This window comes from Mustela erminea, chromosome 4 (genome assembly GCF_009829155.1).
Source record: "Mustela erminea isolate mMusErm1 chromosome 4, mMusErm1.Pri, whole genome shotgun sequence".
Taxonomy (NCBI): domain Eukaryota; kingdom Metazoa; phylum Chordata; class Mammalia; order Carnivora; family Mustelidae; genus Mustela; species Mustela erminea.
Window position 1 is genome coordinate 31,666,448 of NC_045617.1, and position 17,082 is coordinate 31,683,529.

At 39.9% G+C, this 17,082-nt stretch overlaps 1 protein-coding gene across 1 annotated transcript; it reads right to left on the reverse strand.

Annotated features, from left to right (window-relative positions):
* Positions 1–192: 192 nt before the first annotated feature.
* Positions 193–13,777, reverse strand: TSTD3 (thiosulfate sulfurtransferase like domain containing 3). Its single transcript, XM_032338991.1, has 4 exons — positions 13,646–13,777; positions 939–1,112; positions 680–839; positions 193–393 (listed from the first exon to the last, which is right to left on the reverse strand). The coding sequence occupies exons 1-4, from the start codon at positions 13,716–13,718 to the stop codon at positions 321–323; spliced, it is 480 nt and encodes a 159-aa protein (XP_032194882.1). The 5' UTR covers positions 13,719–13,777; the 3' UTR covers positions 193–320.
* Positions 13,778–17,082: the final 3,305 nt, after the last annotated feature.

Here is a 17,082-nt window from a genome sequence, read left to right on the forward strand (position 1 = left end):
CAGTGATGCCAGGGCATCACTGGAAAGGGTTTTGTGTAACCCTTTGTACATTTCAATATCATAAGCTGCATATACAGAAGGAAAGAGCCAACTTGATTTTCTTTTTTTGTTTGTTTTTAAGAATTTATTTATTTATTTGACAGAGAGAGATCACAAGTAGGCAGACAGGCAGTCAGAGAGAGAGAGAGAGGAGAAAGCAGGCTCCTTGCTGAGTAGAGAGCCCGATGTGGGACCCTGAGATCATGACCTGAGCCGAAGGCAAAGGCTTAACCCATTGAGCCACCCAGGTGCCCAAAAAGTGCCAACTTGTATTCCAAAAATCAATTTCCGTGTTTCTTCTCTGAAAATTCATAGGTTGCCCATTCCTTCCATCCTCCAGCATAGTGTTGAGCACTGAAAACATATAACAAGGTTAGTGCTGTAAAAATTCCCTTCTGCTTTATAACACAAAGTTGATAGGAACTTTAGAGATGTAGAGATGCCATGACTACTCTAGCCTTTAAACCTACGTGAAAGACTGTTACTTTTGAGTAGGATGAAAATATAGAGGGTTAGTCTCTATCCTATTACTAACACAGTATTAGAAGACATTTTTCAGTCGACCAGTAAAAATATAATACATATGAAACATTGCTATTATACACACTCTTGAATACAATTTTATACTTCATTTATGCACCTGTTAAAGCCCAGAGATACTGCCGTGTCCAAAGCCTTCTTGCTTCTCACTCCGGCTAAACAAGAAAACACCAGACTGTCTGATTTGGATGGTTTTACTTCGTTGTACTTCTCTTTGAAGTCTTTTGGGTTCATCTGTAGAGCTTTACCTACCTCACCCACTGAAAGAAAATGTTAAGAATTTCAATTAAATCTTAGGTACAGTAAATTACTGAATATATACTTTTGTGAGGAATTAATTCAAGTCACACATCACTTACGTGGAATGTTGACGGACCCGGGAATTTTCCCATACTCGACAATTTCCCATGGCTCTCTAACATCAATTAACATAATTTTTTTGGAATTCAAGAGGTTTTTAAGTTCCTTATAAGTGACATCTTTAAAAATAGCTGTACAAAAGTTATAGCAGCTTCCCTTTATTGACTTCAAACCTGGAAAGAATAAAATAATTTAGGTACCTTCAAAGTAACATTGCTATTAATATCTGGAAGGCAGGTCAAAGGAATTTCCCCACTGATTCCAGTCAGTTCTTTTACTTCACTGACCTGTATATGTATTTTGTACACAGCCTGACAGAGCCACAGGAAGGCTACCCTCTTGCCCTCCATGCTGAATGGCTGGCCTTGTGCCAGCTCCATATTCTACTCTCTCCAAGCCCTTAATTAGGTGGAACTTGTAAATACACATTCAGCATTTGGTACCTGAATCCTGCAAATAACTTGTGAATTTAAGCATAATCCAAATTACAATGTTAAGAAAATTTCAATTTCCCCTTGCAAGTGAAGATATGGGAACCTTACATTTGAAACTACACTTGTAAGTACTTAAAGGTTGTTTCTATCTGTTAAATAATTGGTGGGGCACCTTGGCTGGCTCTGTCAGAAGAGCCTGTGACTCTTGATCTTGGGGTTGTGAGTTCAAGCCCTATGCTGGGTGTAGGGATTACTTAAATAAAAACTTAAATAACTGGTAACATAATACGGTACTGGGTTATAACCTATAAAATAAATCCATGGGTCCACACTGATATAAGGATATAATTGAATAAATGGGGAGAAGGGATTATTTCAATTGATAAATGTAGAATGAATGATGAAAAGAGAAAATCACCATTAGGTTAACAAGTAATAATTATTTCAGCGAGAGCCATTGACAGAAGCTAGAGTTAGTAGATGAAATTTTGATTAGAAATAGGATAGTATCTCCCCCAGGAAATACTTACTAATAACAAAAGGAAACACCTGAAAGATACTACTTTAACCAATTATTCAAAGATCACTTCACTAGTAATAAGAAATGTCAAAATGTATACTTTGATAGGATGCTCAAAGAAGAACACATCACTTCCTTAGTATTTTTGCCAAAATACATACCCTGAATCAAGTCAGAAGAAAATCTCAAACTCAACCTACAAAATAACCAATACTCTTAAAAAAGTGTCAAAGTTATGAAAGACAAAAGCTGTGGAACTGTCACAGATTGAAGCAGACTAAGGAGCCATGACGATGTAATAACATAGAATCCTGGATTGGATCTGGGACTATAAAAGACCTCAGTGGGAAAACTGGTGAAATTCAAATAAGGCCTATGGATTAGTTAACAATATTATGTTAGTATTACTTTCCTGATTTCAGTAACTGTACCATCTAAGATGCTTACGTTAAGGGAAGTTGGGTAAGAATAAAGGGAACTCCATTTTATTTTTCTAACTTTTCTAAAGGTCCAAATTGATTTTTTAAGCATGAAAGAAAACCCCGAAGATTTTTAAAATAAAATAAAAATTTAAAAAATTTAATAATCATATTTCACAACAAAATGACTGCTATAAAGTAAATAATAATGCTCAAAGGTTGTTTAAAATATGAAATATCTGGGGCGCCTGGGTGGCTCAGTGGGTTAAAGTCTCTGCCTTTGGCTCAGGTCATGATCCCAGGGTCCTGGGATCAAGCCCCGCATCGTGCTCTCTGCTCAGCTGGGACCCTGCTTCCTCCTCTCTCTCTGCCTGCCTCTCTGCCTACTTGTGATCTCTGTCTATCAAATAAATAAATAATAAAAAAATCTTAAAAAAAAATGAAGTATCTTATAAAGTGAAATTGGTATAAACAGTATAAGCTGGCATAGAAAGAGGGTTTTTTTTTAATTTTTAATTTAATTTTTTATTTTTTATAAACATATATTTTTATCCCCAGGGGTACAGGTCTGTGAATCACCAGGTTTACACACTTCACAGCACTCACCAAAGCATATACCCTCCCCAATGTCCATAATCCCACCCCCTTCTCCCAACCCCCCTCCCCCCAGCAACCCTCAGTTTGAGAAGCAGACACACAACATACCGTAATCTATGAGAATTCAGTATTTGGTAACAATTATATTTCAAAATAATGGGGATATTTTGTTCAACAAATATGCAGGGCAAATAGCCAGCCAATAGGAAGAAAGTATAAGCAGGCTATTGCCTCATTCCTTACATGTAAATAAATATAAATTTCAATCTAGAAACTAGTATATTAGAAGTACCAATAGAAAACATGAGCAGATAATTTAAACCTTGGGATAAGAAGACCATTCTAAACACGGCAAAATCAGAAGCCATAAAGATTTGACCTCATAAATATGCTAAATTTATATATGGGAATAGAACAATGAATAACTAGAAGACACGTGGCAGGCAGGAACAAAATATTCATAACACAAAAAAGACAAAACATTAGTATTAATAGAGCTTATACAAATAGGAAAAGGACAAAATTCCCAATAGAAAAATGGCCAAAACAGGAACAGGGAATTGGCCTGAATAATACCAATGATCAATAAAATGTAAAAAGATGCCTTATCTCACTACTTATTAAGGAAATGCAAGATACAAACAAAATTTTTCAAATTTTGCCAGATTTGTAAAAATTAAAAGGGATTGATAACATCAAATATTGGTAAAGGTATGAAGAAATGGGTACTCTTTTACAATGTTGGGAGTGTGTAATGTCATAACCTTTTGAAAGGAAAATTTAGCAGGAATAACACTCTGTGTATATTTTTTACTTCACAATTTCACTTTTAGGAATCTATCTTCCTACAGGAGTATTAACATGAATGCATACAAATGTATATTTGTATAAATATATTCATGGGCAGCATTCTTTGTAGTACTGAAAAATGGTAAGAAGCTGGAATTCTATCCATAAGGAAATAGTTGTAAGTAGTGCATTTATACAATGGCATATTATTTAATGTAAGTTATCCAAAATATAGTATTAAATTTATAAAACTAGTTAGAGAGCACTAGGTATAAACCAGGGGTTCCCAGACTTTCTTGGTTCATCCTTTAATGTCTTAGTAAATTTTCTGCAGTGTGCATAGACCAAACAAAACAAAACAAAACAACACACACAAAAAAACACTTCATGGTTCTATTTATTAAATAGTTAAGAAAATCCAAAAGGGAGTTTTGAAAAACCGCATTTCCTTTGTAAAACCAAACACTGTGCTATTTTCATTTGTCTTTCTCACTGACAGCAAAAGATGGAAAAATGGACAAATATAGTAGTTAAAAAATTCAGGTTTCCTAGCAATTCCACTCCAAGGTATGTACCCAAAAGATTTGAAAACAGGGACTCAAACTCAGACACCAATGCTCATAGCAGCATTATTCACAATTATTCGCAATAGCTAAAAGATGGAAGCAGCTCAAGTGTTCATTCAACAGATGAATGGATTAACAAAATGTGGCTTATACATACAATGAAATATTATTCCGTCATAAAAAGGAATGAAGCTCTAACACATACTGCAGCTTGAAAATAAGACATGGAGAACACGCTAAGTGAAGTAATCCAGACACAAAATGACAAATATTTGATGATTCCACTCATGAAATATCTAGAACAGGTAAATTCATAGAAAGTAGGTTAGAGATTACCAGAAGTTGGAGGGAGGGGTGTTATTGCTCAATGGGTTTGAGTTTCTGTTGGGGGTGATGAAAATTTTTGGAAATACAGTGGTAACGATCCCCACAATGTTGTGAATACAATTAATGCCACTGAATTGTACACTCAAAAATGGCTAACAGACACATGAAAAAATGTTTATCATCATTAGCCATCAGAGAGATTCAAATCAAAACCACATTGAGATACCACCTCACACAATTAGAATGGCCAAATTTAACAAGACAGTAAACAATATGTGTCGGAGAGGATGTGGAGAAAGGGGACCCTCTTACACTGTTGGTGGGAAGCAAGTTGGTGCAGCCACTTTGGAAAACAGTGTGGAGATTCCTTAAGAAATTAAAAATAGAGGGGCGCCTGGGTGGCTCAGTGGTTTAAGCCGCTGCCTTCGGCTCAGGTCATGATCTCAGGGTCCTGGGATCGGGTCCCGCATCGGGCTCTCTGCTCGGCAGAGCCTGCTTCCCTGTCTCTCTCTCTCTGCCTGCTTCTCCATCTACTTGTGATTTCTCTCTGTCAAATAAATAAATAAAATCTTTAAAAAAAAAAAAAAAAAAAAAAAAAAAAGAAATTAAAAATAGAGAGGTGCCTGGATGACTCAGCTGTTAAGCATCTGCCTTCGGGTAGAGTCATGATCCCAGGGTCCTGGGTATGAGCCCTGCATCAGGCTCTCTGCTTGGCCGGAGGCCTGCTTCTCCCTCTTCCAATCCCCCTGCTTGTCTTCCCTCTCTCGCTGTCTCTCTCTCTCTGCAATAAATAAATAAAAAGTCTTAAAAAAAAAAAAAAGAAATTAAAAATAGAGCTACCCAATGACCCTGCAATTACACTACTGGGTATTTATCCCAAAGATACAGATGTAGTGAAAAGAAGGGCCATCTGTGCCCCAATGTTCATAGCAGCAGTGGCCACAGTTGCCAAACTGTGGAAAGAGCCAAGATGCCCTTCAACAGACGAACAGATAAAGAAGATATGGTCCATATATACAGTGGAATATTATGCCTCCATCAGAAAGGATGAACACCCAACTTTTGTATCAACATGGATGGGACTGGAAGAGATTATGCTGAGTGAAATAAGTCAAGCAGAGAAAGTCAAGTATCATACGGTTTCACTTACTTGTGACGCATAAGGAATAACATGGAGGACACTGGGAGAAGGAGAGAAGTGAGTTGAGGGAAATCAGAGGGGGAGATGAACCATGAGAGACTGTGGACTCTGAGAAACAAACAGGGTTTTGGAGGGGAGGAGGAGTAGGAGGAGAGGTGAGTCTGGTGGTGGGTATTAAGGAGGGCACGTATTGCATGGAGCACTGGGTGTGGTGCCTAAACAATGAATCTTGGATCAATGAAAAAAATAAAATTAAATTTAAAAAATTTATAAAAAATGGCTAAAATGGCAAACTTTATATTTATTTAATATTTAATATTATATAGAATATATATAATATATAATATAAATATATATTTAAAATATATTTACATATATTTTATCAAAGCAAATACAGTAAAAAAATAAAAATACAGATTTCCCCATCCTCTTCAGATTTTGAATAGTTGGCTCATGTAATCTATAAGATTCTATCTTAAAATGCCTGGGATAAAACTATTTCTCACTCAACTTTTTTGTGAATTCCCGGAATGCAACAAGTCAGCCAGCTGACTTGATACAGTTCCTTGTAGTTAGGAATTGGAAAACTACGGTAATTTAAAAAATGGTTAAACTCAAGTCTGTGGTACTTCACCACAGGGAAACAAATATCATCTCGGCATGTAACTTGTGTAACCGAATCAAAGATAGTTATGTTTTTCTTAGATATTAGAGCCAAACTGACATTCAGTTTTCTCTATGCTTCCTGTTGGGGTGTGTGTGTATGTAGGGGGCAATGGAGAGCATGTGTACAGTCAATGAGGACTAGATTTCCTAGCTTTCTACGGCACAAATATTCTCTTAACGAGTCTCTGCCCCCCCCAAGCCTCTCATGGTGTGAGCCTCAAGTCCATACTAACTCTTGAGTGAAAGCTATAGTGTATTTTTGGGGCGCCTGGGTGGCTCAGTAGGTTAAGCCTCTGCCTTTGGCTCAGGTCATGATCTCAGGGTCCGGGGATCGAGCCCCACGTCGGGCCCTCTGTCTGTCAAAAAAATTAAAAATTAAAAAAAAAAAGCTATAGTGTATTTTTTGTACAAGGCCTCTACTTGTAAATCAACCACTTCATCTATTGCGTGATCAAAGAAACAGCGATCAGTTCCTACACTGAAGGAAAACTGGCTGTTTGGGATTTATTGCGATGATGTGTGATTCTCTTGAGGGATTCTCAAGAGTAACACAGGCTATATGTGATTTTCACATTTTTGAGGCTCGTTTTTTAATAAACTCCAGTTTGGCTTTTCCACACTGGTCAATCTAGCCTTGCCTGGATGTTCCCTACAGCCTACGTTATAAGACACAGTCTGAACTCCTTAGCATGTTCTTTGATGTCCTTCAATCTACTTTACCAGCATAATTTACCAGACCTTCTCCTCCTCCCCATTCCTCCTCTGCATCAAGAACCCTACCCTCCAGCTACATCAAAAGTAGACATGTGCCCCAACTACCTTTTTATAATGGAAAGAGCAGGGATTTTAGAGTCTGATAAACCAGGTTCAAATCCTCCCTTGTCCACTTAGCTCTATAGTCCTGGGAAGATTACTTAAATTCTCCAGGACTTTGTTTCTTATTTTTAAAACAGTAATAGTATTACTTAACCTTTCTGAGTTGCTGTGAGGTTTAAGCAATCTCTATGGTGCAATCTTCAAATACATGTTTTCACCTTCCTTCACGATATATGCACACGGTTCTTTCTGAAGGGTTCTTTTCTTCCTTCCTCATCTCTACCTGGCACACTCTTCCTCTCCTTGAAGACTCTGTTGAATACCACTTGTCACCAACCCAACAGTTCCACTTCTAAGTATCTATTCTAGTAAGTTACTTGTAGAGATACACAAAGAGCTGTGTACAGTAACTATTGAAGAAGTTTTCAGAACAGCAAAAAAATGGAAACCAAAATGTCCATCAAGAGGGGACTGGTTAAATAAACTGTGGTAATCCATACTATGGATTATGCAGTAGTTAAAAGAGTTATATGTACTGTCATGGAAAGTTTCTGAATACCTAAGTGAGAAAAGAATTCAGAAAAGTATGCACGATAGATCACATTGTATGACAAGAAGTAACTAATGTCAATGAGAATGTGGAGAAAAGGGAACCCTCATGCACTACTGGGAATGTGAATTGGTGCAGCCACTGTGGAAAACAATATGGAAGTTCCTCAAAAAATTAAGAATAGAACTACCATATGATCCAGCAATTCCATTCCTGGTATTTATCTGAGCAAAATGAAGATGCTACCTTCAAAAGATATATGCACCACTGTGTTTCCTGCAGCATTATGTGTAACAGCCAAGATATAGAAAGAGCCTAAGTGTCCACTGATGGATAAATGGATAAAGAAATTGTGGTACACGGAGCACCTAGGTGGCTCAGTGGGTTAAAGCCTCTGCTTTCGGCTCAGGACATGATCCTGGGGTCCTGGGATCGAGCCCCACATCGGGCTCTCTGCTCGGCAGGGAGCCTGCTTCTTCCTCTCTCTCTGCTTGCATCTCTGCCTACTTGTGATCTCTGTCTGTCAAATAAATAAATAAAATCTTTAAAAAAAATAAATTGTGGTACACACACACACACACACACACACACACACACACACACACACAAATATTCAGCCATAAAAAAGAATGAACTCGGGGCGCCTGGGTGGCTCAGTGGTTTAGGCCGCTGCCTTCGGCTCAGGTCATGATCTCAGGGTCCTGGGATCGAGTCCCGCATCGGGCTCTCTGCTCAGCAGGGAGCCTGCTTCCCTCTCTCTCTCTCTCTCTGCCTGCCTCTCCATCTACTGTCAAATAAATAAATAAAATCTAAAAAAAAAAAAAAAAAAAAGAATGAACTCTTGGCATTTGAGACATGGACCTTGAGGGCATTACCCTAAGTCAGATCAAGAAAGATAAATACCATGTGATCTCATATGTGGAACCAAAAGCAAACAAGCAAAAAAATAAACAAACCCTCAAAATCCAAGTTCACAGATACAGAGAACAGACTGGTGGTTGCCAGAGGCACGGAGGGGTGGGGCAGGAGAAATGGGTGAAAGCAAAAAAGATAAAAAATTTAAAATATGTACTTTTTTGGGGCGCCTGGGTGGCTCAGTGGGTTAAGCTGCTGCCTTCGGCTCAGGTCATGATCTCAGGGTCCTGGGATCGAGTCCTGCATCAGGCTCTCTGCTCAGCAGGGAGCCTGCTTCCCTCTCTCTCTCTGCCTGCCTCTCCATCTACTTGTGATTTCTCTCTGTCAAATAAATAAATAAAATCTAAAAAAAAAAGTTAGAAAAAATAAAAAAATAAAATATGTACTTTTTTAAATTAAAAAAATAAGAATTCTCATCTTCATAGGGAGACAGAATGTAGGCCTCTTGGGGGAGAGTAAATGATTTTTAGGAAAGATAAACGGGCTCTTAGAAGAATAAATGGGAGGTATGCCAGTTTGTGACAAAGATTGGGTGTGGTGTTGAGTTCTAGTCTCCTTTCCTGTGATGAGTCAATCATCCTTGGTTGGTGAAACTCTTGGGGAGGGGATTTATGAAATTGAGTTCCTTTTGGAGGACTGTCTTAAGGCAGGTAAGAGGAGTTCAGAGAAATCCTCTCTCCATATTTGCTGTTTTTCAAATGCCTATAGCTTAAAAAAAAAAAATCAACCTACCAACCCAAATTTCAGTGTGAGATAAAATGATGACCTAAATTAATTAATTTATTTATTTATTTATTTATTTATTTATTTGACAGAGATCACAAGTAAGCAGAGAGGCAGGCAGAGAGAGAGGGAAGAGGAAGCAGGCTCCCTGCTGAGCAGAGAGCCCGATGCAGGACTCCATCCAGGACCCTGAGATCATGACCTGAGCTGAAGGCAGAGGCTTAACCCACTGAGCCACTCAGGTGCCCCTGACCTAAAAATATTTAAAATCGCATCAAATTAGACTATGCAAATTGAAGATCCAGTATAATTCAGAATGGTCCGATACATACTGTATATACATGTTTAGAAGCTTGCTTTTCTAAAATTGTCAGGTCTGTTTAGTAAGAAGAAACTTGTAGGAAGAAGCATTTTTTTTTTTTTTTTCAAACAGAAAACTTAAGGAATTTAGGATTACTTCTAGAGGCGCCTGGGTCGCTCAGTCATTATGCATCTGCCTTCAGCTCAGGTCAATGTCCCAGAGTCCTGGCATGGAGCTGCTCATGGAGACCCTCATGGAGTCCCCCGCTCTGCAGGAAGCCTGTTCTCCTTCTCCCACAACCCCTGCTTGTATTTCCTCTTTCTCTGTCAAATAAATAAAAGGTTGTTTTTTTTTTTAAAAAAAAAAAGAAATTTAGCATTATTATGATATATCTCTAAGTTCTAGATTCAATTATTCTTTGAAAAAATTTTTTTTAATTTTATTTATTGATGTAATATCTACACCCAGTGTGGGACTTAAACCCATGGCCCCAAGATAAAGAGTTGCATGCAAGTTCTTCCAAGTGAGCCAGCTGGCACCCCTATTTTTTGAATTATTTAATTTCAATTAGCCTAATGCAATTTAATTATTATATGTTTAAAGAAACTATATATAGAAGTCATACACATGATTTGGGTTCTGAATTTATTTTTTCATAAATTTAGCTTCTTTTCTATATTATAATATAGCATAGTTTTGTATTATATGTTCTGCTTTAAAATACTGAGCTAAATTTCACTTAGAGGGGCGCCTTGGTGGCTCAGTCAGTTAAGCATCTGCCTTCAGCTCAAGTCATGATACCAGGGTCCTGAGATCGAGCCCCGCCCTGGGCTCCCTGCTCAGTGGGGAGCCTGCTTCTCCCTCTCCCTCTGTCCTACTCCCTGTTTGTGTGCTTGCTCTCTCTCTCAAATAAATACAAATCTTTAAAAAAAAATTTCCACTTAGAAATAGCGTACCATCACTTCCTACCAATTCAGTTTGGTATTCTTTTTATAATTTCAAACAAAATTTTGATGGGAAAAATGTAACTATTTGAAACATAAAAGTTTTTGCTTAATGATAACAACCATAATAATGGCAACTCACTCTTGCCACAACTATAAAATAAATTCTCTGGTTCATCTGTAATCCTCTTTTGGATTTGACACCTTAGAAATCCCACATTAGTATCTGTTGAATACCGAAAATTATTTCTAGGGATGCCTGGGTGGCTCAGTCAGTTAAGCTGCTGCCTTCGGCCCAGGTCATGATCTCAGGATCCTGGGATCAAGCCCTGCATCATGCTCCTTGCTCAGTGGGGAGCCTGCTTTACCCTATTCTCCCCACTTGTGCTCTTTCTCACAAATAAATAAATATAATCTTAAAAAAAAAGAAAATTATTGATAGAGACCATGTAACAGTGAATATAAACAACCCACAACCAAGAAAGAATACATTAGAAATAATGATTGTTACTCCATAGAGAAAATATTAGTAAGAACATTTGGTGTGCTTCCTTATCGAACGTGTATTTGGGTTTGGTGTGAACATTTTATGACTTCCAATGTAATCACTTCAATAAATATTTTGACTTTTTGAGAACCACTTGCAGCAAAATTTGAAAAGCAAGTGAACAACCATCCTATGGGATATAAAGATTATTTTAGGAAATCTAGGGAGTAAAAGATTAAAGGGAATCTAAAGATTCTAGGGAATAAAAGATTAAAAATGGAAATTTTAGATACGGCAATGCATTTATCAGATGAAGCGGTGAATTTAGTATGAAAGGGGAATCCATATACTATCTTTGAGCTTCTCAAAGTTACTTGTCTTCTCAACCTCCATTACTACTCACTCACAGTATTTTCCCTTAAATAGCCGCTCGAGTCGCCACGTCCGCTGACTGTCACCTTCCCCAACCTCCCTCCTTTTTAAAAGCATCTTCTACTGCTGCCAACTGACTCATATTGACAAAGCACTTCCGTGTTTTCTGTTGTTCTTTGTAGGACTAGGATTAAGTAAAGGCCTTTACACAACCTGGCTATTACCCCAAAATCTACTTAGAACCTTAGAGAGGTCAGAACTCAGGGGAGAGACAGGACAGGATGTGGTAGATGAAAGTTGACTCACTTCAGGTCACCACAAAGGTGTGTGAGTACAGCTCAGTGTACATGACTTAGTAGGTCAGGTTTGGGATCCTGCTTCAGCCCTGCATAAGTCTAAACAGAAGCAAAGAGGAAGATGAGAATAAAACTAGTAGAATAAAACCTGAGGGGATACTTTCAGAGAATAAAGGTAGACGGCAAGTTTTTGTCCTCGTGGAAATGCAGGAGACAAAGGACATTTTCAGTGTTATGGGGAGGGGCCACTGTTTCAGTAACAAGCACTCATGTTAGCAGCCTCAAGTCATTAAGAAGACAAGACTTGACAGTATTCTCTTTGGAAAGTCTAGGCTGAAAGATTAGAAACCCACCCTGGCGATTGGAAGCAATGTAAATATTCATACAGGGAATAGTTAAATTAATTATGAAGCATAGCATTTACCTACATTTATTGACTTGGAGAGATGTCCATATTGCTAAATGAAAAAGCTCTCCCTTTAAGATCGATACACACATAAAATACAATACTTATGTTTTATAAATGTCCAGAAGAACACCTGGAAGTAAACAAGAAACTATTTCTGGGGAGTGGGATTGCAGGGACAGGAATTCTGGGGCATAAATTAAAAAACACCAACACCTACATATTATATATGTAGTATTTTTAAGTGTACATTTATCTAGACTCATAGAAAAGTGTTCAGAAGGATGTATACCCAACCACATTTGGAGAGGAGGGTGGAATATGGGAGCGTGTATAGAGGGAAATGTCAGCTGTTCTTTATTGTCTGTTGGAATATAATGGGAATATAATAATGTATCACTAGCAGAATTTTTTCTTTAAAGATTTTAAGTCATCTCTACGCCCCACCTGGGGCTCCAGCATAACAGCTCTGAGATCAAGGGTTGCATGCTCCACCAATGAGCCAGCCAGGCACCCCACTAGTAAAATTTTTTTAATGAAAAGGCACCTTTTCTCTAACACTTTCTCCAACTCGGATAGAATACTTGCTTTTTCCATTGCAGTCTCCCGGGGCTCTGTGTGTGGTCATTGTTTACCTGTGTCTGTCTCTCCCTAAAATGGTGACGTGAACTGCAGAGGCTGTATCCCCAGCAGGAGGTCTGCATTTCTAGGCGCTCAATAAACAACATATTTGCATCGAAAAAGCACATTTTAAACTACAGAGGATGCACCAAGAGTGCAAGTGGAGTAAGTGGTTGGGAGAGTTGGGGACACAGTGTCATGCCACGGTCTCTGCAGCTGCATCCACAAATAAAAATTGTGGTAACGGAGAGACCAGGTAAAGCAGAACGAAGGGACTGGAAGCATGCTCTGAGTCATGCACGCAACGCCTCCACGAACAACCTTCGTTTCTCCGGCCGGTTTTGCCGTCCGTAAAATTAGCAGTGGTACTTTAATAGCTCTAAGTGTTACAGTTCTAGGTGACTTGCCACGGAGCTCTGAGCGCGGCTCCCCAGTGGGTCACAGGTGTAACTCGCAAAGCTGGGCTCATCCTCAGTCTCCAGCAGAAACTGGCCCTGTTGCTCGCTCGTCTGAGTCGCCAACTGACCTTCACTGCCCAGTCCCCCACCAGTATCTTCCTAAAAGCCTCCCCTACGCGAGCTCCCTGGAGCAACGCTGACCTCTCTCCCTGCGTCCCCCGAGCACCCCCAGACCCAAGTAGCCCGGAATCGGAAAGAACGAGAACGGAATGTAGGTGCTATATCTTCCCAGGAGCCAAGAGTAATGAGACTGATTTTTAACTGGAAGCCGCAAGCAGCGAGCACCCCCACCAATGCCATTCCTTCCCCGATCCCGAGGTTAGACGCTCTCTCTTTACCCAGGGACCACCGAGCTCACCCCAGAGAGCAGCCTCCGCGGACGCCAGTATCGGCCGGCGCGCGCTCCGGAACAGCGGCAGCGGCAGCACCATGGCCCGCTTGCGCCCACCGGGCCCCAGACTTCCTCCTCTGGCTCCTCCTCCTTCTTCTTCTCCGCGGCACCGCCCTCCTCCCGCCCCCGCCCCCGCCCCCGCCCCCGCCCCCGCCCCCCTCCCCGCGCCGAGCTCTTGAGCGCCCCCGGGACGAGTGCTGGCCGAAGCGGGGAGTTATCGCCGAGGGAACCGTTCCCTACTCTGGAACTTTAAATTGGAAAATAACTCGAGAGTTGGGGCGCGCCTGGGTGGCTCAGTCGGTTCGGTATCTGCTTTTGGCTCCGGTCATGGTCATGATCCCAGCGTCCTGGGATGGTGCCCTCACTGGGGCTCCGGGCCCCGCGGGGAGCCTACTTTTGCCTCTCTCTCTGCTTGTGAGCCCTCCCCCTGTCAAGGAAATAAATAAAATCTTTAAAAAAGAAGCAGAGTTGAGCTTGCTTTTTTGTTTTGGATTATTACTTTTTAAGGAGAGACGAAGCTTAAAAGTGGAAAGTAGAAAATATACCAAAGATGAAATTAAAAGATTTTTTTAAAAAGATGTTATTTATTTATTTTTGAGAGAGAGAAAATGAGCCGGGGAGGGGGGGCAGGCTAGGGGTAGAGGGAGAAGCGTGCTCCCCATGGAGCTGAGAGCCCCTAGCCCTGCTCATTCCGGGACCCTGAGGGGAAGGCAGATGCTTAACCGACTGAGCCATCCAGGCGTCGAAATTTAAATATTTAAAGTAAACAAAATTTTCCAACTTACTTTATAATGGGATTCTTATAGATTAATTTAAAGGGAATTACATGGACGCTTTTCTAAGAACTGCTCTTAACTCCAATAGCTGGTTCAACTAATGTCAGTATTAAGATAATCTCATGCGATCATCTTTCCCCCACAACTCTGATACTTGACTACAATTGACCACAGCTTGCCGGAGTTAGATCCAACTATTTTATAAAATGCCTTAGTTTGCAATTGCTACTGTAACAAATTACCACAAATTTACTGGCTTCAAACAATATAAATGTATTATGTACAGTTCTGTAGGTGTCAGCAAGCCTGTGTTCCTTCTGAAGGCTCTAGGCAGAATGTCTTTTCTTGCCTTTTTCATCTACTAGAGGCTGCTGGCATTCCTTGGCCAGTGGTCCCCTTCCCCATTTTCAAAGCCAGCAACTAGCATCTTCAAATCTCTAACTCTGACCTCTGCTTCTGTTGTTGCATCCCTTACTCTTCGTCTGACCCTCCTGCCTCCCTTTTATAAAGACCTTTGTAATATCTTGGGCTACTTGGGTGATCCAGGATAATTTCCCTATCTCAAGATCCTTAATTTAATCATATCCCCAATGTCCTTTTGCCATGTACTGTAACATGATCACACGTTCCAGGAATTAGAATACCTTGGGGGTGGGGAGTGTTGTTCAGCTTACCACATAAAGTTTATTATTGGGACGCCTGCGTGGCTCAGTGAGTTGAGGCTCTGCCTTCGTCTCCAGTCGTGGTCTCGGAGTCCTGGGATCCAGCCCAGCATCACATAGGGATCTCTGCTCAACAGGGAGCCTGCTTCCTCCTCTCTCTCTGCCTGCCTCTCTGCCTACTTGTGATCTCTGTCAAATGAATAAATAAAATCTTTTTTAAAAACGTTTATTATTACTGTAGTTCATTTCCTTATTTTAAATTTATTCTCAATTTGGTCCCCCAAATTGAGAATAAATTTAAAAATTGAAAGCTGTATTTAACTGCAAATTAATTTACAATGGAAATTTTAAAAAATTAACTTCTAAATGATATTATTATTTTTTAAGATTTTATTTATTTATTTGACACAGAGAGAGAGAGATCACAGATGCAGGGCTCTCTCCCAGAACCCTGAGATCATGAACTGAGCCTAAGACAGAGGGTCAACCCACTGAGCCACCCAGGCACCCCATCTTTCCTTTTGAGAGAGAGCGAGCAGGAACAGGAGAGGGTGAAAGGGAGAGGGGCAGACAGAGAGGGAGAAGCAGACTCCCCACTGAGCTGGGAGCCTGAGCCACCCAGGAGCCACCAGGCACACCTAATTCTTAAATTTCTTTGTTCTAATTCAGTCCCCACCTTTTTAAACTATAAATTGGGAGTCCAATATATGATACATTTTTTCTTTTCTTTTCTTTTTAAAGATTTTATTTATTTATTTGATAGATCACAAGTAGGCAGAGAGAGGAAGGGAAGCAAGCTCCCAGCTGAGCAGAGAGTCCGATGCAGGGCTCGATCCCAGGACCCTGGGATCATGACCTGAGCCGAAGGCAGAAGCTTTAACCCACTGAGCCACCCAGGTGCCCCTATGATACATTTTTAAAAATTTCATTTACACCAATGCAGTTTAGTATGGAAATTTAGATTTTTGCAGGTTTGCATATCTTCTTTTCCTCCATGTTCTGTTTCAAATCTGATGTTAAAATAAATAAAAACTTCGATTTGTGATGTAGACAATTTTGACTTAATTACACCACAGTACGACCTGTTCTTATTTGGGGAATATTTTTTTTTCCCTAAAGAAAAAAAATTCCCCTACTCCAAAACATGAGTAGTGATCTCTATGCCCAGCACCGTAACTGGCAAATTTGTACTTAGTTACATTTGTCGAATGGGTGGTTTCCATAAATACAATGTGAACACCTAGTGACCTTCTTTGCTAAGTTCTGTACATAGAAGTAATGCTAACTATTTCGTAAGAAATTAATTAGAGTTTACGGGGAAAACCAGAGTTTTTTAAATTTAACCTTTACCCAAGGTTCTATCATTAGGCCACCTGTCTCCTGGTTGAAGAGTTGTGAAGGATTACAAAGCTCTTAGGACTCACGCATAACTAGAGTGGATGTTTGCAACATCATTAAAATATTTTCTTTTTTTTTTTTTTTTTTTTTAAAGATTTTATTTATTTATTTGACAGAGAGAGAGATCACAAATAGGCAGAGAGACAGACAGAGAGAGAGATGAGGAGAAGCAGGCTCCCTGCTGAGCAGAGAGCCCTATGCGGGACTCGATCCCAGGCCCCTGGGATCATGACCTGAGCCGAAGGCAGAGGCTTAACCCACTGAGCCACCCAGGCGCCCCTCATTAAAATATTTTCAAAACGATTATTTTTACTAAACAAATGCAGTGTGCAAACCAATTTAACAGATAATCGAGCTTCGAAGAGCTATAGGTGAAGGTCAAGAAATTTCTTGTCTCCGTAAGTAAGCTAGGACAGGTAAGCCGACAATAATGAAAAAAAATGGGAGACAACATATGACAAATGTCAGATGTGATTTTATTGCAGTGTGACGGAGAGAAGTCAGAAGCTATCCCTTCAGGCCCTCAGCAACAAGTGGGATTTAAGCCCGACTCCGGGAAGCCCTTGAA

Bases quoted from the DNA above. Each gene is read 5' to 3' on its own strand.
- TSTD3 (XM_032338991.1), bottom strand. From the start codon at position 13,718: ATGGTGCTGCCGCTGCCGCTGTTCCGGAGCGCGCGCCGGCCGATACTG. The intron at 1,113-13,645 runs GTGAGCTCGGTG...TATTCTTTCCAG, and splicing joins CGCGGAGGCTGCTCTCTGGG to GTTTGAAGTCAATAAAGGGA. The intron at 840-938 runs GTAAGTGATGTG...ATTTTCTTTCAG, and splicing joins CGGGTCCGTCAACATTCCAC to TGGGTGAGGTAGGTAAAGCT.